At 33.1% G+C, this 24,678-nt stretch overlaps 1 protein-coding gene across 1 annotated transcript in view; it reads right to left on the bottom strand.

Moving 5' to 3' along the window:
• LOC124365097 (phospholipid-transporting ATPase ABCA1-like) overlaps positions 1-14,616 on the bottom strand; it is a 53,992-nt gene extending 39,376 nt beyond the window's left edge. Inside the window, exons 1-5 of the mRNA XM_046821035.1 lie at positions 14,516-14,616; positions 11,025-11,320; positions 6,125-6,349; positions 1,981-2,072; positions 137-295 (exon numbers count right to left, since the gene is read on the bottom strand). Coding sequence (XP_046676991.1) covers positions 137-295; positions 1,981-2,072; positions 6,125-6,349; positions 11,025-11,316 — 768 coding nt within the window. The 5' untranslated portion in view covers positions 11,317-11,320; positions 14,516-14,616. The remainder of the gene's footprint in view (positions 1-136; positions 296-1,980; positions 2,073-6,124; positions 6,350-11,024; positions 11,321-14,515) is intronic.
• Between the last annotated feature and the right edge of the window lie 10,062 nt (positions 14,617-24,678).

The following is a 24,678-nucleotide window of genomic DNA, read 5'->3' as shown; positions in this document are numbered from 1 at the left end:
CTATTATCTTTAATTTTGTCACAGCTTTTAAGTAAAACGAGGTGCTGAAGAGCTTTTGCTGTTTATAAATTAGTTGAAACGGTAAGATACAGATCAATCTAGTGATCTCCTCTGGTTTCAAGCCGGTTATACTTACCCTAGTTCCAGATGTCTTCTCTTCCACAATGCACCTGAGAAGAGATGGCATCACAAAGTTGAATCCCAGAGAAATTGCTAAAGGAAAGAGACTCTGCATCACGTCATAAGACCTCGCCTCCACAAAAGGAAGATATTGAACAAAAACATTATTGGGAACCTGAAAACCAACATTTGAACAGTAATTGGACATTTTAAATTTTAGTTCTATCAACAACTAATTTTTATCTAAAGATCAGACCCAATCATTTGGAATATTTCCTTTGTTAAAATTATTATATTAAAGGCTATAAGAAGCTAATGTAGTGTATCAGGAGCTTCCAGAGACCAAATGGTATCGATAACCGAAGGCATTACTAGGCCATGTAAGCCTATCTTGACGACTCTAAAAAGCTAGCAGTGTATCGGGAGCTTCAAGAGACCAAATGGTCTCGATAACCGAAGGCATTACTAGGCCATGTAAGCCTATCTTGACGACTCTAAAAAGCTAGCAGTGTATCGGGAGCTTCAAGAGACCAAATGGTCTCGATAACCGAAGGCATTAATAGGCCATGTAAGCCTATCTTGACGACTCTAAAAAGCTAGCAGTGTATCGGGAGCTTCCAGAGACCAGATGGTCTCGATAACTGAAGGCTTTAATAGGCCATGTAAGCCTATCTTGACGACTCTATAAAGCTAGTAGTGTACTGAGAGCTTCCAGCGACTAGATGGTCTCGCTAACCGAATGCTACAAGAGGTCATTTGATTCCTATCTGCGCGGTCTAAGAAGATATTAGTAATTTGTATGTATAGGGGTTTGTAGAGTAGATTGACTCAGAAGTGGTGTACACTCAAAATACCACAGGCTTTCAAGGTATATGGTTGGTTGATACAGTGCTCTTTAGAAGTTCATGTATCATATGATCTATGGCGGAAGTCTACATAAATTAATTGAACAGTTACCAAAAAGGTCTTATTTACTTCTCCCCATTCATAATAACGTAAAAGATGGCTAAAAGTTAGAACTTTGAGCCTAAGTAATGATTTTGCTCAGTCTGATATCACCAAATTCGGCTCTACTGTAAGTAAACTTATTATGCAGATGTAGTGAATAAAATGCACGGATAACTTCTATATGTTTTTACAAAAATATTTATTTCTTTACAAACCATTTTAATGTCTTATAAAAAGAGCTATGGTGATATATAGTAATTTTGCTACTTCATTCCCATGACATTCCTAACAAAATTACACAAAATATACTTTCCTAAAAGTTCTATTCTAAATACTGTAATTGAAATTAGAATTAAATAAATCTGAAACTTTAACAGATACCATACGTTTGTTTTTTACGAAAATGTTACATTTAAGTCTGATTTGTGAATATCTTTATACAACCTAAAAGTGTATTTTTGAATAAAAAATATAGTTTTTAAGAACCTCAAGCTATTGTTATTAAATTATTATCAATTATTAAAAATTAGATTGATAAAGGGTTGAACAAAGCAAAAGCTAAACCTACATGGTAATCATATTTTTAGAAAAGAATCGAACTTAGTATCAAGTATAATTGAAAATGAGAGAGATCGAACCACGTACCAACTTAGGCTTTGATTATTGGCACCTACCTGATAAAATAAGATGTAGATAGTATACCATAAAACTACTAGTACCTATGTAAAAATAGCTAGTTTATTACCATATTCAAGTATTATTTATTAAAAATACAATTCATTTTTGAGAAACTTTTTAGGGTTTAGGTCAGCTATCTAACTCTATACCGCTTAGTTGATACTACCAAACCTTTATAATTACGTTGTTTTATTTAGCCTACAGGAAATGGTTAAAGAATTAGGATTAACTTACTTGAAACTTGTGATAGAGAGAAAGGTACGCTTGATCAACAGCCGCTTGAATGGGTAAAAATCCAGATTCATCGTATATGAAGAAACCAATCGCTAAAACACAACATTATAATAACATTTAAGCTAGTGATAATACAAATTTTGTTTAAACAACTGAGTATCAAAGTACCCGACAAAAAGTAACAAAATTTAAATGTGTCCATCTTTGAGAAATCAACCAATCCAACAATAATATACATGCTCCGTGCGGTTTTCAGATTAGAATAGACCGCAATAACCCTGCTTGTCATAAAAAGCTATTAAAGGATAAGACCGGCACTGAAGAGCCCTGGTTATGCCTTTGTGGTGTTGCAGGGGCTGCTGTGAGTTTGCTATGCAGATGGACGATTCAGTGTGTCGTCAGAAGCCAGCCCCTTCAGGCTTAGGTCAGGGAGTGCTACATGAGTATATAGGTCGGAATCTAGATGCACTGTCTCGGGCGACCTCTAGCGCGTTAGGCTCACGGTGCTGGGAAAACAGAGGCCAGGAAAAACAGGGAAAACAGGTCTCAGGAACTGAGGTAAAAACATTGGATCCCCAAGGTACACCCGTTCCTGGTTTTTCCGAGCCATCCTTGCCGTACGATGTGCTGGTTCCAAATACTTATGAAGAATAATTTCCAAACAACCCCCAACTCAGTTGGTCAGAAGAAGCAGGAGGAACTAAAGGACTTTGGCCGTAGAGCAGTTGTCAAAGGACGTTATCCAAGGATCCTTTAACGAAAAACCAGTTGTCAAGACCAAGGCCGACAACTAGATCGCTGGTTCTCGAAGGAAGCCAGAAGGTTCTGTGATTATCTCATACCCCTCCCATAGTAATATTCTGTGAACTTGAGAGTTAAGAGAAGGTCTGACCCCAACCTCCGGTACAGAAAGTAGTCCCCAGGGTCCTTCCTCGTAGTAAATTGGCATTCCGCCTGTAAAAACATGTGCCTCTGAGCTGAGGCTGTTTTGTCAGCAACAGGAGGACGCAGAAAAAGAAGAGGATAAGCTTCTGAGGAGCACAGAGAAGCAAGGACATTGAGAACAACCTGAAAATAGCAAACAAATGTTAACTCCATAATTAAGGAAGGACTCCCCCAGCTCAATTATAACTTTGAACAGATCGAAGACCTCCGCAAGGCAAAACTAAAAACTAGACTTCTTGGGTGGCAGTAGTGGACCGTGCTTCTAGGCATAAACCGGACTCTTCTGAGAGGGACATCCGGAAACATCTCGGCGTTACGGTGTGGTGGATTACTATCTCTTTCCGGACAAAGCAATTTTCAAACCTTTCTATTGAAGATGGGCAAGACTGGTTCACCGGATTGCATATATTCCCGACAACGCGGAACACTGGTTTATCCGCTGTCTGCAATAGGTGGTTTTGGTGACAGTTTTTTTCGGTTGACTCGGTTTGCAAAATGATGCTGGAGAGTCGTGACAACTGGACCAGAGTGTCACAATTCGTCCAGGACATCCTCCGCGCTAAGAAGATTGATCGAGACCCCTAAATCTGTTGATGCCTGGATAGGCACGACATAGGTCAACTCAGCCCTAATTTTGAAATAATGTGAGTGTCCAGTTTGGGAATCTGAAGTGTGAGAGACTCACAATACAGGCTCGCCATATGTGTGCGGATATGCATTTTCCTTCCTCTCCATAAAAAACCTAGAATGAAGGATTCTTTATATTATCAAGAGGTCGTGAAGCAATTGGAAATTAGAAATTCAAATAGTTAGACCAAAGCTATCTGAATATTTCATATTGGCTAAACCTATTTCCTCTCTATTCATACCACATGTTACTTATAATTAATTTATGTAAAAATGTATAAATATTTATTTGTGGGCGAGCCTGGATTGAAATGTTTGATTTCGAATTAACTCGTACAAAATATAAATTTTGTATCAGAAAATGTGTGCTTATTATAAGTTAACTTGCATTAATTTCGTCAGATATATGTATCAGTAATTTACTGAAAAATTTCATATGATTGACTTTCATAGCATAATCAGTTTGTTTATGAATTTCTTTACTCTGAGTTCTTCCCTTTGCCACCATGCTTAACCATAAGACTGATTTAAAAATGTTAGAATTATATTTTTACCTTTAATTTTACCTTTTTATTCCCAAATCAATAGCATAGCGTTGTTGTTTGGATCATCGGGGCATATGTGCTAAGTTTCAGTTCTCTAGGACCTTTATATCAATAGTTATCGCACATACAGACAACGATACGATTTTAAGGACCTTTCAGGTTTTTTAAAGTTTAAAACGTCTCTAAAAATTTTTGTGTGTGTTTAAAATCCCTAAATATCTGTTAAACTATAGGCATTAGTTCTTAAGCATACATGCTTAGTGTAATGATTTATGTTTTTGGAGGGTTTTAGTTAACACCGCGTCAAAATATTTCTAACACAATTAACTAGTTATTATTAAGGCCTAGAACCTTAAGTTATTTTGGCCTTGCCAAAGAACCGCCGTCAGTCAAAAGGCGGATATTAAACTAAGATTTCCTAGAGATGCTCTTTCCCGATTATTACACTACTTCAAATTGCGTGTAGGCTATAATGAACCAATATAGGAAAAAATTAAGGCACCAATGATGCAATTCGATAACGTAAAATACAAATCAAGCTTGGATGACTTTCCATGAACAAAATACATAATTTGGCGCATTGAATCAATATTAAAAAAAACGCGTACGTGTTTCCATACGACATCACTCTTAAGTGGTAGTTCATCAAAATTTTATTTATATTTTTATTACATGAACTATTTAATTTTTCAGTTTCTTTCTATTGGTACGAAAGAAAAGACATTATTAACTAACCAGTTATGTACAGAACTGCATAACTATTTAGTTCTTCAATATTTCAACAAAGACTAATACTAAAATAAACAGAATACTAGTAAATTAGTAATTTTCAATGACCATTATCTTATACTGTTGTCAAGATTAGAGTGGGAAGCACAGTAAGTGGAGTGATGGATTATTATTGTAGTGATTTTGTCAATTCGCCACACATGGCAGCAATGTAATCTCTCAGTATACTTGAGCTACCGATTATGTTATTCATTAGAGCAGCCTTCCCCAAAATAGTCCGATGACGTCTGAGGCGGTGTTGCCATATCGTTGTTGCCCACCAGATGTTACCTCTATGAATTGGCTATACTGTCTGCTTGGTTTACATTTTGTGTTACACCTTTTGTAACATATAACGATGGCAAATGTCCGAAATCCTTATGATTTACATTTTGACTCCAAAACATGCATATCAAATATGCATTTATATTGTTTATGATAACAGCTGATCATGTATGTTTGATGCAACAGATGGTGATTTGGATGGCTAATTTTCCATACACCTAAATTTGGCAACAGTGTTGGACGCGGGGTGAGAAGGGGGTATCTGATTCACTTGTCACCATAGGAATATTTCCGTGCGGGCTACTATAGTATACCAGTAGTAAAGTATGGACTTTTCTCTTGTGTATATTTTTACAATCGATAACCAACTACCGATTACAAGTGATATAATAGTAGAGAGATGGATATCGATTAGTACCTTTCAGTACATAATATTACTCGAATTACTTCGATAGCTACGCATGATTAAATTTAATATAAAGTTTAAATAAAACCTATAAATTAAAATGTGTTTATTGTTAATTTTTAAATATAATATGACATAATTCAAACCTTCTTTGTAAATTTAAATAATTTGAAAATGTTTAATAATTCCTGAGAAAATGGGTAATCAGAGATTTAAAATACTATATAGTACGTCTATGGTAAGGAGACTTGTTTTACAAGTCGTTTAGTGGGGGCTTCGATTCCTCCAAGGTCGGTTTGGGAATGAAATATTAAACGTGATTTATTTTATAGTAAGCACAAAAACGCTCGTTTCAAAATAAGTTACTTTAAAAATTAGAGATTATGGGACAAACCCTACTAAAATATACGTTTCTTTATTGTAATTGCCAAATTATAATAGTTGTAAGAATTTTCACACTTATGATTAAATAACATCTCAATCTGAAAATTAAACTCTAGAATATAACAACCATAATAAATTACAATTAACAACTGTTGACACTAACAAGACTAGAAATAATGCTCACCTGACCCTTCCCCATAACGAGTGTCCTCCGTGGTCTTCATATTCTCCCTGGTAGTTCGAAGTGTGTACTGGAGATTGCTCGTGTCGGTAGGGTTCGAGAAGATCACGCCAACACCGGCTGAGACGTAGTGCAATCCATAGGTATCGGTTTTGCCACTTTCATTCAGATATTGTTGTTTAAGCCAATCGACCACGTCATTCTCGCTGTTTTTGGATTCCAGAGTTACTGCAAATAGCAAACATTATGAAGTTACCATAACTATGATACAAACAGTTTTCAGGAAATGTTAAAGACAAATGAAAAGTTTAATCGGATGGATTTGAACATTTTATCTTTGTCGAGACACGAATTAACAATTTTAAGTTTAAATAAAAAAAATTATCTAAAGTATCGATCCACACGGAAACAGGTAAGTTTAAAATAATACAACAGTACACTTCAATAGGCCTACTAGTCTCGAAAGTGACCTATTGCGGAGCAATATTGCATATATCTTTGAAAATAATAACAAACAGCCCCGCAATAGAACTTTCGATGCAAGTGTTAAACGATATTTTTCATCACGATAAATAAAAGTACAAGAAATCTTTTGAAGTATTATTTAATATTTCATAGTATACTAATTATTCTTTCATAAGGAAAGGTAACACTATTTAGATATAGTAAACTATAAATAAAATATAGTAAACTAGCAGTTACCCTCGGTTTCACACTCAATTTCGTAGGTTTTGCACCTGTATGAACACTTCTGGCTCAAGTGAATTATAAGGGTGTTACCGACGCAAATTTTGAAATTACCGTCTTACCACGATCAAGAAAATATGTTCAAACTGTATATTCATACAAATAGGTAACTTTTCTTGCATGTGTGTAAAATTCCAAGATTGTCAACTTTAGAACATTTTGAAATCTACAAAAGTGCCAGAATTAATCCTAATGTATTATGAAATGACAAAGATTGTCTAACAAAACAATTATTATTTGATAGACTTTTAAACGATATACATTGATCACACACAAAATTAAATACAAAAAACTTAAGCCACCAAGTAGTTAAAACATATGACAATTTTGGTTTCAATTATTTATTTTCATAATTTACTTTAACCCACAAGTGCCTGATGATGATATCTTAGAATTTGAAATGTACATAAAAATATATCAAAAAGTGTCAAAAAAATGTATTATTCTATATTTGTATCAAACACTTTTCGAGGATGCATCTCTAATATACATTAAAATGGCACTATTTATGTGTACTTTTCTTCAAAAACTGAAACATTTATAATATTTTAGAACTGGAAGTGGTACATTAGTTAAAGAGCACAGTACAGCAAACTTTCTTGTAGCATAGTTCTTGCTGACTGTTTCAAAGGGAGTCTTCGGAGTCATATTGTCACCATCTTGTTTTAGGACATTTTATAAGATAGATGAGTACTTACCTAATCGCTTAAATCTACAAAAGGCGTGAAAACTAATGACTACTTCTTTGAGCATTTTTATATATGTGTATTATAAATATAAGCAAACTGAAAATAGTGGTTAAATTAATTATATGGTTGTGCTGTCAAAAAACACTGTTTAGACACAACATTTGATTGCATTTGACAGGCTCTTTCATTATTAATATTTCACAATTTTAGAGTCCAAGGTGGAATTTTCGCTACTTTAAAAACCAGTAGGGCTTAACCTAGAGGGATTTTCAGAATAAGAATACGCCTATATTCACACCAAGGACTGTAAGAATGTTGATGTAAAATTTTAGTATTATCAGTTGAATAGTTTACGCATAAAAGAAAAACAAACAAACAAAGACATTCCGCATTAAATTTATATTACTATTTGTATTTTTGTACTAAAAACAGCTGTTTGACATAGGGTTGTCGAAACAATTTTTCAATTTTTGTTTGTTCTCTTTTAAGCCTCAGCTTCAGCTATGTCGGCTTCGTTGTACACTGGTTTATTCTCAAAGTGCACACACTGTTTCGTGTCTATACATTATTGGCCTCCCCGGGATTTGAACCCGTAATCTCTAAGTTAGAGAGCCTGTAACCATTAGTCTATGGAACTGAACCAAAAATTTTCAATTGTCTGTACAGGGAAAGAGATGTTTAAATATAGAAAGTAATCTTTGGGAGAAAGTAAATCAGCTGACCAAGCTACTACGAGAGAACGTCATCCGCAGATCGCCGCTGCATTGAAAAGTAACCTTACCTTTTAGAGTGTTAAAAAGATTACTGATTACTACAGGGCTGTAGTTCTATTGCTATTGACACAGTGGTAGGTATATATAGGTAACAGATGGTAGTGTTGGTTTGATTCTCTCTTTGATAGGTAATGTTTGATTCTCTTTTAATTGTATAAAACAAAAAGAACTAGTTTGTACCACAAATAAATAAATAAATGACAACACCACAGCAAGCTTCTGCTTTATCGCTGAGTTACATTACTTGGCGATTACAAGACAAAAATAATCAAATCACAATAATGTAGGGATGATATGAACGATTAAAAGCTTTGCCAGACAATCGGTTGTTTGCTATTTTAGACTTAATAAAATATAAAAACTTGGTTCTAAAATTACTGAGGAAGTAGGCCTACTGTACTTACTTATAGGCAATTTTAATATTCTTTTTTACACAATATTTAAATCTGCTCAAACAACCATTCGTTATTATTTATCAAACCATCACAAATCCGTCCAAATGTTTTCTTTCTGTATGACTATCTTTTCATACAACTTGACACTTTCAAACTGAATTATTAAGAAGAACATAAAAATTGAAATAAGGTTATGATATGTTGTCCTTCCAGGAAAATGTAAGGAATACACACAACTGTTCTATGTAACGATAAAGCAATGATGTGTCATTTGAAATTTAAGCATAATTTCGCTCTAATTATGTAATTCAAATAGGCATGTCCAATTATTTTCATATATAAAATGTAATAATATGAAAAGGGGTTATGTAGGAAAGACATTTTGAAATAAAATACATTTATGGCCCATTAGATGTATTTACAGTATTATGTATGCGTAGAAGTATTATAATTTCCCCACTTATATGACTGTGATTGACGTTGGTTCAAGATTATTTTAATCTTTACACTGATAGATATTTTTACAGTTTGTAACCCTGTTATGACGTATTGATAATATGCGCATTAAAACGTTGTTTAAAATGCTCGAATATGTTCCTATTCTCTTATTCCTATTTTCAAGTTGTTCTTATCATTATTTATATTCTTTGCTCCTATTTTCTGATTATGACAAAATAACTTTTACATAATAGGCATTACAAATAACTCTAATCTTAACATGTTTTTGATACAGGCTAAAATTGCAAAATAACTACCAAACAAATTTATAATCCATTCATAGTAGTAACATTTTATAATACCGAATTTAAGTAGATATGGAAGCACTTGTAAAACTCATAACGTGGGATTAAAAAGAATCGATTACATAATTAATCACATAATGCACCTCACGCTTTTCTTTTGAGTTTTTCAAGTAGTATATTATTAACCACTAAAATTCACTAATACTTACTTTTAGTTTAATCTGAATTGGATTATGAATCTGCCCGAATGTAGAACTTATTTAGCTCTTTTCTGTCGGTTTAAAAATGTATTTAAAACACCTTTTGTGAAATTAATTATTTTCTGCTTTTCATTCTTTATTAACTCGTTTAGTATATAAAATATTTGTATTCCCATCTAAACATTACATATCAGTTAACTACATTGTATAGCTAGGCGTATATTGTACAGTAGTTTAATAGCAAACAATTAAAGTAAAGCAGTAAACAAAAGTATATAGTGTGTTTCAAACTGTATTCACTTTTGTTCCAAACATTCAGAATTGTTAAAAACATAAATATTACTATTAAATCACACACGCTCAAGACGAGGTTTTGCGTGTTTTTTTCGTCGGCCAAGAACTCGTGGCCAAACCGCAATATCACTCACATGAATTAAACAAACAAGTTGGAAACCAAAGCTTGAAATATGGATTGAAATTTGAAAATATTCGCAATGACGAATGTAATAGTTCTCAATATTATGCATATTTCAGATGAAATTATGAAATTACGAGACTGGTGCAGTGGGAAGAGTTAACCTTATGACCTTGACATATTTTAGCGATGTTTTGGTTCCCAAACCGGTCAGGTTCCAACGTAAAGGTCCTGACAATCCTCCAGCTGAAAACCGCAACGGGTGTCTAAATAAAAATATAAAATTAAATTCTTATCCAATTATGAGCTATATTAAAAGTCTCTTGGATTTCACCGCGATTATCTTTGAAATACACTTTAACATTTGTGCTTAAAACAGTAAAGAAACAAACAGTATATGTTCCCAGAAACTTTTCTAGTTTTTGTGTCACCTTTTATAAAGCCCAAATTGTTACATTGTAAACCTTAGAGATGTATTTTTATATTATTAATTCGACTGATAAAGAAAGACAAGTAATAATATAACAACTTATAATCTTAACTTTGTATACATATTGTATATCCATAAACAATACAATACAAACCAAGTCAGTTGGCTACAGAAGTTCCGCCCTGACCATATAACAGGAAATATTTCTATGTAACTCTACTTCCCTGTTAAGGAAACTGTTCCTGATCGTTTTCAAACACAAAGATTCAAATTACACAAAAACATCTGTTTTTGCTAGATGTCCTGCAGTCACCAGCTCTAAAGTTAAACGCAAACTAAAAAGCTATAACCATATTCAAGTGAATGTCTTTGTTTGTCTGGTACTAATATGGAATTTGTAACTAGAAATACTGAAAATAACTTTCTTCTGGAACCAATGAAATATTAGATTTGCAACGACTTATTTCAGTTTAGAAAAATCAATTCAACTGCAGTTTGATAATAATCTTACCTTTTGATCCAGCTTTGTTCAGACGGGTGACTACCGCATTCATTATGGATGAAGTAAAGGTGTTGGTTGGTGTGTACGCAAGCTTGTACTGACTCTGAAGGGTGAATTGATTGTACTGATACTGGAATGAATTGTAAGATATGTCTTCATTTGACGTATTTTTTGGTTTAACATAATAGACGATCAGCCAGAATAGTAAAATCGGTGTTATTAGTTCTAACAATGACACAATCCATCGTCTTTTCCTCAGGGTGTAGCTCTTCCATAACAGTACTTTCAAAGTCTGCAGCATTCTCCTATAGAAGTAACAGAAAAGTTGAGGTATTTTATACAAGATAAATGTACAAAGTGTTTGGTTATCAGTACAAAAATGTGTAATTCGTGACATTATATACATACGTAAACCACTTTGTATTACTTTAACAAGTTATTTCAAAAACTTGTTTATAATTGCTTTATGTTTCATGTATTGCAAAAGCAACAAATATTTAGCTCTATGTGATACCATAAAATGTACGTAAAACTTCAAACACGAATAATTATTTTTAAACGTGTTAAATTTATAGTAAACTGTGAACACCCCAGTTGAAGTTAAAATTTCCGGCAGTTGAGAAAAAGTAATAAAAAAATCATCACTAAGATCACTGTTACAATTACGGATTTTAGGCTGTCAAATGCTATAAAAAAGCTTGGCCAACCAATACGGTTTCCATCAGTACCGAAACATTTGAAGACTTAACATGTTTTTTCAGCGTATAAGATATTTTTTCGTAAGCTTGAGTGCTAATAAAAGCTCTTTGACCTATGGTATAATCTTTTTAAATACGCCAAATGAAAGTGGAATTTGAATAATTAGCCTAGTGTTTGAATAATTTAAACCACATTTTAACAAAGAGTATAAACTTAACAGAAAGCTAAAAGCCACTTAGGTGTGTATTTTTACATCTGTTTAAAGTGAGGTCTCTTTTATAACTCAACGACCAAATATAAAGGCGCAATGTTGTTTGAGGTATATATATATATATATATATATATATATATATATATATATATATATATATATATATACCTCAAACATTTTTATTTGTTGTGTTTCTTGTTTCTTGTTTTCTCATATTATGATTCCTGAAGATGTGAGTATTAAATCCCACGAAATATATATATAGCCTTATAATCTTTGTTTTTTTCATTTTAATAAGTCAAATAGTATATAGTATATATATATATATATATATATATATATATATATATATATATATATATATCAGTTTTACTACTTTAATTTTGTATTCGTTTGAACGGTTCGATCAGAACGCTGTTTACGTAATTTCCAGTATTTATATCATGCCAGTTCTCTTATCTCCTTATCTCCAGCTATGCGCGTCAAAGTGGCACTTTCTCTCCCCCCCCCCCTCCATCCGTATGATAACGTAGTCTCGACGTATAGGTGTGCACAGACATATTTAAAGTGTAACTCAACAAAACATATTTATTTATTATAAACCTTCACGTATAGTGTTTTGACTGCGACTGTGAACATGATGATATTGAGATCACTGGCTCTGTAATGGCCATACTATGGCAAATGATGTCTGGACGGAGCTCCCAAACCTCAAATTTTTGATTTTTTCTTTAATCAATATTGGGTTGGATGCAGCGTCCACTATGCACTATGCGCTCATTCGGTTACGTGTTAATAAGAAAAGTCTATTAACTGAGTACGGTATTTTTAATATTTATGCAAAAACTGCATTATTTGTCAACACTGTTACTTTTATTTCCAGCAAATTTAAATATTTTAAATACATTCCAGTGAAGAATCAACAGCGGAAAGGTCTATTACAAATTACTTTACCATACATTCAATGCAATTAACTATTACAACATGAATAAAGGACTGGTCTATTATATATAGATATATGAATGTTTGTCTGTATGTACTTCATAGAATCGTAAACTATTTGACCAATCATTTTGAAAATTTGTATGCATATGTAGTTTTCCACGAAGAAGATTTATGTGCTATGCCCATTGATGTAACTCGCCACCAGGCGGATCTGCAAAAGATAAAAGTGTTCAAAGCGCCTGCACACTACAAACTGCAATTACGAGACAGTTACGTATAATAAATAACCAAACACTATTTAAAGGCGCTAAGTTATGATGTATATTATTTGTCTTTAAGATAAATTTCTGGTTGAACTTAAAGCTTGAGTGTTAGACCACTTTTGGCTTTAAACGTACACAGACTTTCTCGATCGTAGCAACAAGGTAAACTCTACATCGCCGTGGGAAATATAATTCACTTGAACCAGAAGTGCACATATACGGGCAAAGGTTACGAAAAGCGTGCGATGCCGCGGGAAACAGCTAGTAATATATGTTTGTTTTATTTTTAGATAGGTTTCATAGAAAGATGTTTCATTTATTTTATTTTCACCCATTACGGCCCCCAGAATCCAAGATCACCATAATCCGAAAATGTATAACCTTAATACTCCATAAATATAGGCAATAAACGTATTCTTATACATTATTTCGAAGTTTTCTTAACACAATAAATTACGTAATTTTAGTTTATTCAAATTCAAATTGGTACAGTGATAAAATGCCTTTGATGAGTTCGTTCACATTCAAACAGTTAACAGCTTTAAGAAGGCAGGCATTAGCACTTGTGCAAAAGTGTTAGCTCAACGATTGCTAAACACAGATAAAAAAATTATGTTTTATACAAACTTTGGGGAAATTTTAACAACTTTATGCTTGCAAATTTATTAATATCTCTTAACGTTTCAAGATGGCGACGGCTTAAAGTTCCAATAAGAAATGGATATATCTCACTTATTAAGCACTGAAGAGCAAAAGTGAAAGAAATTTAGTATTCGTGGATAATTTACTACACGTATTATTCTGATGGTTTTTTTACCTCTTAAGATATTCAGGTAGTTGTCGTACAACATTTTGAGAAGCGTATGATAGCATCGAATCAATAAAAGTGAATAAGTTTGCAAACCTGTTTTAATTGATTTCAATTGTTTTAAAGACAGTTATGTTATAAGTATTCAGGTATTTTAATATTTGAAAATAATGGCGTTTTTGAAATTATGACGAGTGTACCACCACTTCAACCGTTAAAAATTAAAGCCATTCAAATTGATCTTCAAAACCAATAACGCATTTTCGATTTCATATTTATAGATGTCTGTCACACATGAATAAATTTCTTCTGTACCGGTAAGAATATTTAGATCATACGTACGTAAAATATGTAAACATAATGTTACCATTGTGTTTACAGGCTAGCCAAGTATATTAAGAATACTCAGTGTCGTCTACTTGAAATTAAGTTAGTTCAAACTTACTAATTTTATTGATAGTTTTTAGACATAACATTTACTCAGACTAAAGTTAAAATCTTGATATAATATTTAGATCAAAAGACGCAATACAAGCTTTACTTAATTTAGCTGAAAATTAAAATTACTACTTACTTAACTACCGGCCAGTGTGAATTTCAGGGTGTACTGTGGAACCGATCTGATGCACCAACCTATGTTAACTAGGTGAGGGTAGAGGATATATTGTAACGTTTATCATCAATAAGTATGATAAGATATGAACACAGAAACACTCCAATTGCAATCTTAAGTGATTATATCGATCTGTTTGGTTTAAACACTGAATACTGGGAAGTAACGGTTGTATTTACACCGCATTGACGTTCAGCTATCGATGTATTCCTCGTATGAGATTTGGTAATCCGTACTAGAAGTTGGTATATCCGCTCTTGTTGACTTTTCAAGAGGTAATTATTAATAATTCATATTAGGTAGATAATCTCGGCGATAGTCAGTATCCGGTGAGCACTAAACAATTCGTAAACTTTAATATTTGCAAGGCGTGAGTTTTGGAAAGTTTCTTTAGAATACAAAGATTTGAAGTTTAATTTACGGAAATCTAAAATGCGAGTGCACAGTTGTCTGAATAATTAAGCATTTTAATAATAAACTCCAAATAACGCTAAAGTTAGCTAGCTTAACTTGTATAGTCTACACACAAAGAGTTAATATCGACCCTCTGCTATTACAACTGTAACTGCGTATCTTCTTCAGATTATGTATAGACACCGGTTATATGTAGGCCTACTAGTAGCACCAACACTTTAAGCACACTGAAAGTTTCATAATTTCGAGCAGAAACTACAACGCAAAATATATCTCTGTTTGTTTTGCTGTTTCCTTAAAGTATTGCAAACCAATTTCAATTAATGCTTCCGAAACAAGTAAACAGCCTACAATGGAATACCGGTTTTAACACAGCATTTTCACACGCCATGCACTAGCCTGAATAAGGCAATGTATGGTTCCGGGCTAGAGGTATCGTTTACAGTTGTATAAGGTTTTACGTAACTTCTGCTAAGTTTACTATTTGACAACCCACTAATTCAATCTAGTATTCAGGGTAACGGATACCATTAAGGAAAGTAAAATATGGAAACCTCGCTGGAAAAACAATTCACAGAGCTATACGACAGCTAGACCTAGTACTACCATTGACGGAATCCAGCGCAACACATATAGCGGACTCTCTTAACTGGCCCTACTTAGTAACTTCAGCGAGACGTCTGCATAAATTGATACACTTTGATTAAGTTCAATTTTCAATTTGATAAATTCAGTGAAGTAAGTAAGTGTATACAACACGTCGTGTGGCACGAGCAACGAAGTAACACAGAATGTGGCCTTAATTTTTAATAACTCAGAATGCAATAAAAATAATTTAATTATTTTTACACCACAATATAGAACAAATCATAAAGTTTTATTTACATATTTAGTATGTTTCGATGTGAGCTCCGCCTGTGGCACGAGACACATCGAAGCGATACTCCACCTCCGTCCAGGTTCTCTTTATCATGTCAGGAGTTACAGTTGTTATTGCATCGGTGATTCGGTCCTTTAGATGTTGCAGGCACTGGATATTTTGAGTGTAGTCAATGTTTTTTATGTAACCCCAAAAGAAAAAAATCTAAAGGAGTTAAGTCAGTGCTCCTAGGCGGCCACGCATGAGGACCACTTCTACCAATCCACTGATTAGGGAATCTTCTGTTGAGAGCTTCACGCACAATAAGACTGTAGTGAAGTGGTGCCCCATATTGTTGGAAAGTAACAGTCATTCCTTTTTCCCTTTCAACATCATCCATTTGTGGAAAACATAGAGTTCTAACATGTCCAAGTAATTAGTTCCACGGATTGTATCGTCGGCAAAAAAAAAAAATGGCCCAACAACATGATCCTGCAAGAGACCGCACCACACGTTTACCTTGGGTGAATCACGGATGTACTCAAACACTTCATTGGGTTGTTGAGAACCCCAGATTCTACAATTATGTCGGTTAACACTGCCATTAATGTGAAAGGTTGCCTCATCATCAAAACAATTAATTAATTTGATGCCGCAATTGAATTTTGTACGCATGTAGTCACAGACGTTTATGAATCATATTTTGAATTGTGGTTTCGTTGACCACGAGCTATACTAGAGATGCACATTTCAAAGAAATACATTTTGTAGAGGTTCTTCTAAAATGTTGTCGTTAGTCCACACGTTGGTGTACGATAATTCTTGATAGAAAGGTTCTAGAATCATCTTACCACAACTTTAAAATAGGCCCCTTTTGGTCCAAGGAAAAACACTATTGGTTTTGTGAAAACCTTTCCTACCCGTCTGTACGATAAGTCATGTTAGTAAGAGCCTACAGATTTGAAACTTATCACATACGATTAGATTCCTCTAGGTTCAAGGAAACCCTTTATTGAGATTTTGCCAAAACGTCAAAGAGCAGTCCGTCCGTTTGTCTATGCGATAAATCTTAATAAGAATGTCATAGAAACTTTAAATTTGTGTAGGCTACATGGGTCCCTTTTAGCCCAAGAAAGAATTGTGTTAATTTTGGGTCAAAAGTCAAAAGCCAGTCCGTCCGTCTGGCTGCCCATCTGTCCATCTATCTGTGAGATTATTTTTGATACACGTGTCGGATTTTTCGATACTCAGCTGTACCGATTTATTATGATGTATAAAATAATACCTGTGTATTATATCACTTATGTACGTTTTATTATAAAACAATTCCAAACATTTCTGCGTAAAAATTTATTATTATAGTTGAAGGGAGTTGGATAGATTGTCCGTTCAATGGGAAGGCGCTAAAAGGGTTAAAATATGAAATGATAGTTTTTCCAAGTAGTGTACTTATAAAGTGGAAATTTTGCTCTTGGCTTATAGACTATGAAGACATAGTCTTACTCAGCTGTAAACTATATTTTCTAGAAAAAAGTATGACTAATACAGATAAGCATTCCATAGTCTTTATTAACTCTCTGTATACCAGATATTGATTTTTCTGCTCGATATCTCGTTTATAATCATATCACGCTCTTGTCTAGCACCTAGAGGATTGATACGGCATAATTGATAGGAAATATATATATATCTTTAGTTTCAAACGCAATATAAAACATGTCGGCGTTTAAATTCGTTTTAAGTTATATTGATTAAGAATTTCGTCATATTTACTTCGGTTACAATTGTGATTTGCCAAGAAATTTAAACTACATCATCAATTACCTCAAAGTTTACAGAATAACGTCATAGATTGTATAATGACGTCTAGACTCCTTATCATTGTGTGAACGAAGTATTTACTGAATGATGCGTCTTTTTAAGTGTTCTCGATTATCAGATAACATTACTAGAAATTTATATTTACATGAGGGAAGTAAATATAATCCTAGATATGTTTATTTAATACCTTTCATTTACGTAATATAAGATAAAGAATATTTATTTTTGCGTGTTTCAAATTTCATTGCTTATTTAAAATTGCACTTAATCGTAAGCAATCAATTATATATTAATAATATCATTACCAATTCTTTGATTTTCTGATACATCTGCTCACTCCAGCTATATAGCATAAATATTCTAAAACTATTACTAGAAGAAAATGATTTACTGAGTAGTCTAATAAAACACTAAACAGGATGTCTTGCTTCAACTACAATCCCGTATCAGGCCATCCAAATAAAATATTTTATTTTGCCAGAACATATCAAAATGTTTAGCAATCGTCAAAGTAAAATATGCATATTTTCAATCATTCACACCACATCGAAAGCCCAGTTAAACTTACAATACTCTCACTCATACCACATTCACTTTTTACAATTTTCCCACTTCCAGTTCCGGTTGTGCAGTAACTCATTCGTGTACCATAAACTCGTCATCTTTATAAAACGCTTGGGACGCTAAAAAGCGTTTCAATCACGCTTTTAACGCCTTGGGCGTCTTTCCTTGCAAGATTCTCCGAACTTCAAATGTGCGATTATATGTATTGCTTGCTTTTGTATTTTGAACGCTCTGTGGAACTGGTTATTTGAGCTAGCTCCCCACAATAATAATCCGACGGTGAGATGGGGATATATCAAGCCGTAATCCGAACCCGAGTATGTCAGTATTGGCTAAGGACCTCAGAACATAAATGTCTGAGGACAAAGGCAATGCACACATCCCGATCGTAACTTTGAACGGCTAATTTATAATAGTTTTAACATCATTGTTATCTTTATTTTAGTTGACAGTAGTTGTGTATTTGTGGCTTTTGTTAATAATAAGTGCCGACAATGTTTGTAGTAACGAAAAAATAAAATGACAAAACCTTTAGTTGCTGATTTTGTTGTATTCATTCACTGTTACTGCTCAGTAACTTTCTGCCCAAATTCTCTAAATACGGTAAATAATTATACCAAAAGTCAAAGAGTAAGACATATAGAAAATTATATGTTTATCAAGACGTGTTTTTTATAGTTGACCTACCTATAGACATAAAATGACTGCAGATATGTCAAAAATTAGGCACGATACGTTTAATTGATTTTATAACATATTTCTCTTTGAGCGGCAACGTCCTACTGGTAAGACGTATAATACATATTAATACATTATTAATAAAAGCGGGTTTTGCTTCCATAATCTATACACATGGTTTGTGTATAAGACTTTGTTTATAATTTTCAATGGTGAAATATATTTTGTAATGCCATGGATCAGCTGTTCTTAGGTCCTGGTTCAGACGCGAGTTCCCGCGCTTTTGTCCGCCCAGTTCAGAATGTACTCAGGTCCAAAGAGAAAGGTAATAGAGGGTTTTATTACTGGAAAACCTAGAATAATTCTGCAGTACAGTGACTTCGTCGGTGGAGTAGACAAAGCAGATCAGATGTTATATTGGATATATCAGATATTATTTGGATGGGCACCGGTGATTGAAATACTGGAAAAAACCACACTCAACATTTTTCCAGGGATAATTGTTAATTTATATGTTATAAAAAATGAAAACTGACAAACTCCTGGCAGGAATCGATTTCATTATCTCCACAATAGACGAATTGACTTTTGAGTTGTTAGGCGATGTACCTGCAGTGCAGAATGCAAGAACTTGAGAAACCTAGGGGTGGCTTGTTTTTGTGAACAGTTACCAGGTAACATTATAAGAAAACTCTTGTGTATGTTGTGCAATTAGTACGAGTCAAGGTGGAAAGTGGAATAAACTGTTTTTGTTTATAAAATGTGCCCAAAAGGTGTACATCCTTTATGTTTACACAAGCCCACATGCCAATAAGAATAAAGTTTTATGTGTTATTTTGTTAGAGCATTTGTAGGTATTTTGTGGTTATATTATAAGTAAAATTACATGAATAGGCTACTTAAAGTTATTTGATCTGCTACTTATTTTTAGATTATTTTAATTAATCTTTAGAAACATATAACAATCACCACTAGATAAACTTACAGAACTTGTATTGAAAAAGTGAGTTTATATGGGAATTAAGAATAATTAGCACCTTTTGAAAATATTAATTTACCACTTTAGTTTTTAATCTACATGTATCTAGTTTTGTGTATAAACTTATAATTAACTGTACAATAAAAGTGATTCTGTGTATTTTTTATTTGCCTAATTTTACAATAAACTCAAAATTTCAAGACAAATGTCTAAATCAGTAAAAGTGTTTTGTAAATTTAAAATATAATAAATAATGAATCAATATTTGTTATTAAATATTCTCTTAGGTAATTAAATTTACTATTAGACAAAAAATTGATTGATTTATCTCAATAAACAAATGTACGGTAAGTTTCTAAACAAAATCCTACAGACCGAACAATTTCACCTTGCGCTTCTCAATGGGCCACGGCATCTAGCGTCTGGCGCCCAAAGTGTAATAATCAGTTATTCCCTAAAACTATATTCAAATATTCTCAAGGAAATATCGTGGATTCGTAAATAATATTTGACTTGAGGTTAGTATTATATAAACCTTTTATATAATACAGAGAACATAACGTTCCTGTGTATATCAATTATATAAATAAAATATGAATAAATAATAATAATAATTAAAAACGCTTTATTAGCAAGTAAATCTTAAGGTGATTCAAATCATCTTGAGAAATGTGTGCGACCTGTAAATAAATACCTATCCGACCTACCCATAACGTCCAAATTTTGTCCTAAATAATAATCAGTTTGAAACTGTTTTTTTTATTATTAACACTTGAATGGTGCAGAAAGCTTAAAGATGGTCAAACTGACGTGCACGATGAAGGAAGTCAAATACGAAAGTTTGCCGCTACAGACGTCCTTGTTGAACAAAGTGATTAGTGAAATCCGTAGATTATTGTGAAAGTGCTTTGTCTTTGGAATTTCCAGAAGTGTCAAAATCTTATCTTTACTTTACTTTTACAAAACATTTAGGCTGAAAATTAATTGTGCTCGTTGGGTGCCAAAATGTTGACTTACACCTACAAAACTCGCCGAATGGCTTCAGTTTTGACATTCCTTGATATGGTCCTTGAATTTGACATTCTTTAAACTTTTGACATGATTCACGCACAACACTCATGATATTTTCTCCGTAAACACAGCACATTCTCCGATGAATATTTGCAGCACTATACCGTTTTGCTTGCATGAAACGAATAACACTCCTCAATTTACATTTGGTAGGAGAATCAATAGAGTAGAGGCGGTCATGTTTGTGCGACTGCAGTTCAGCACAAACTAGCTACTTGAACCCGGCAGTGATAAATGCGTGATCGACTAAGAATAAGAATATCTTTATTCATAAAAGTGTTATTCAAATATTTTTTTTAATATTTTAGTAAAAATATTAAAGTAATAGTTTGAGAACCACTTTAACTATATTTAGCACTTAACACACATTTCAATATACCACTTTCATGATGACTTACATCAAAATGAACTAAAACTAATAAAAATGGAAACACTTTATTATATAATCATATCAACCAATATTTTAATTAAACATACTTTTATGAACATATAGGACCTCTAAAGGCAAAACCTGTGCAGAGGTGCCGTCATGTTAAATTAAATTGTTGATAGCTCGGATAAAATGTCAACTAGTTTTAATTAGAATAACTCCCATTTATCAAATGTCTGCTATATATATCTAAATCTATACTTATGTGCAACTCTGATCTGAATAAAATGTTTTAACTAATAGTATGCATAAGTAATAATTATATTCTATTTACTTAATAGCAATAATTAAAATAGTTTTTAAGAATGTGTATATTTTTTAATGACATATTTCTTTTGGTATTGTATTATACAATTTCGGTTCCAAAAAAACAATAGCTTTTTCTAAAACTGGCTAAATTGGGTTTTGGAACTGCTACTCTCTCTTTGTGTCTTAATTTATTTTTGTAGATATTAACTAATACAGGTAAATTAACACTAGTGAAATCATTTTTAAAACCTTATACACAAACAAATATGTTACTGGAAAATGTTTTAAACTTATAAATAATGGATAAGATGGCTCGAATTTACATTTTCTTTTAACTAATCGAATTAATTTCTTTTCTGGCATTAAAAGAGGCTTTAAATTTGTTTCATAGGTTCCACCCCAGTAAAATATTCCATATTCCAATCTTACCAATGCTTACCAATGAAAAATATAGCATTCTCATAACTTCCTCTGTAGACATATTTTGTAGAAAACAAAAGGTTCGTGTTTTCTCTACCATTTTTATGTGTTTCTTCCAGTTTATTTCCCTATCCAGCACGATTCCCAAGTATTTCAAATTGTCAGCCAGCGACACAATTACAAATGGTGACATTCTTTGTTTGTAAACAAACAACTCACACGATTATATAACATTTGATTGGTAAAATTTTGTGGATTTTTTCAGGTTAAAATTTAAGTACTTTGTTTTTTTCCGGACTTAATAACATATTTTTCTTTAAGAACCACCATTGAAGAGCTTTTAAATGTATACTCATTGCTTCTTCTATATTATTCCAGTCATCTTTTATGTAAGTTAATGCTGAGTCGTCAGCAAATGATGTTATTTTACCATATTAATTTGAGTTACAGAGATCATTGATATATACGATAAACAATATTGCACCTAATACTGACCCTTGGGATACTCAACGTTTTATTATAACAAAGTCACTGAAAGTGCCGCTAATTTTTACACATTTCTCCTGTTATTTAAGTAGCTTCAAAACCAGGAAAGAATGTTTCCTCTGATACTGCAACAGTATAATTTATTTAAAAGAATGTCTTGATCTACAGTATCGAAAGCCTTCTTTTTTATATAAAAAATAATCCACTAACTTTGCGTCCTGAATGTATCTTTCAAATACGTCATCCATAAAGTTTTTAACGCGGTTTCAGCCCTCTCTGAAACCAAATAGAATTTTACTAAAGAAATGGGTTTGCTCAAGAAATTTAACTAATCTTTTTATTGTTATTTTTATTTCTAAAATCTTTGCGAATGTTGAGAGTAAAGATATTGACTTAAATTGTTGCAGTTATTATTCGGTCCACTCTTATGTAAAATAATTACCGACAGTGGTTTTTAAAATATCTGAAAATATGCCCTTTTCTAAACTAAGTTCTTAACTTTTCTAAGTTTATTAAGTACAATAACACACGTTCACTATTTTTGGATACATTAATTTAATTAGAGATTAGCTAAAGTAATAAATTCCAGGCGAGGTTAGTTACTGTTAGGACATAATTAACAAGATGGTTGTAGAATTATTAAGAATTTTGGCCTCATGCTCTTTAATTAAATATTTGAAACCAATTTACAACCCGTTGTCGAATTTTTCTCAGTCATGTTAGATTTTCTTATTAAATACAATGAAATTCGTATAATGGGCCATCCCTAAATTACGTAACGCCCAAGGGAGAGGGGAGAATTTGAGCAACATTACGTGCCGTTACAGGGGAGGGTGGAGTAGCTGGACGCAGCGTTACGCAACTATTAAATATCACTATTAATTGATCTTTCAACATTTGCCTAGTCCCCCCCCCAAATATAATTTTTGTTTAGTATTATATTTTCCTCCCATAAAATCAAACGGGAAAAATCTTAATCGTCCATCTAAATGCCATCTTAAATGGTAAAGCGCTTTGTTTAAATCCCTTTGTGTCAAGCGTGTTTGACCTAGTATGTAATTTTAACGTTTAAGCCAAACGTTGACAGTGATGAGAACTCTGTTTGGAGAAACAGTCTCCCTCACTTGTGCACTCGATTGAAAAGACAATACTATACGGCCCCGAAATCTCCAACCCGAAAGACGAGTTAAGCGTTAACAATGAGATAGGTGGAATTAATAGCAAGCGACGGGTAAATTCAGCGATCTGAAATTTCGTGTATCTGACTGTAAGAGCAGAATTCTAGCAGAACGTAGGCGCTCCACACGGTTTTTAATCTAACCATGAGCCAAAACATTAAAGAAAGAAGTTTACGCGATGTATTTTATTAATACCATATTACGTTCGATACAGATAAGTTTATTGTGGAAGTGGAGCATTATCCAGCTCTGTTAGCTATAAGAAATATAGTAATAAAAATAAAAGTACCCAGGTTGTGTTGAAGTTATGTACACGAATACTTCACTACATCGTGCAGGCAACTCAGTAAATGCAATGTACTGACACAAACATCAATCTTTCTCACCCTTTATGATACCGACTTGAAAACACAATTGATGACAGCATAAAAAAACACTGCCATGATTTGACACGCCGAAATTCAGCGCATATTATGCAGCGACCAGTGAATAACATAGACAGGGCATTGCATGCACCCATACACGATACATGATATTACATTTTTAAACCTTGCTGTCCTAAGGTGACCACTTTTGTTAAGTGATGTCTTAATTTTCCATTGTGCAATACTTCGTTAACACATCATGTTTAGTGGTGTATCCTTACTACTACTAAGTGTAGTATATATATATATATATATATATATATATATATATATATATATATATATATAGTATATATGTTTATTGAAAAATGAAATAAGGCTCTTGCCATTTGTACAAATTTGATTAATGTAAACAAAAGTCGTTTGACAGGTCGTTTGTGGTCGGATGTGGTCTTCCGATCACATCTTAGTTTAGTTATTTAAACGCATATGTAACAGATACGGGCAAATACAATATAATTGAATCGTAAAAAGTAAGGGCTCTGTGGTGTAATGGTAGCACATTCACCCGGCAAGTGAGAGATCCGTGTTCGAGTCCCGGCGGAGCAAG

The sequence above is a fragment of the Homalodisca vitripennis genome, chromosome 6 (assembly GCF_021130785.1).
Source record: "Homalodisca vitripennis isolate AUS2020 chromosome 6, UT_GWSS_2.1, whole genome shotgun sequence".
Lineage (NCBI taxonomy): Eukaryota > Metazoa > Arthropoda > Insecta > Hemiptera > Cicadellidae > Homalodisca > Homalodisca vitripennis.
The sequence above is the reverse complement of the archived record's forward strand: the minus strand, read 5'-3'. Positions and strand labels throughout refer to the sequence as shown.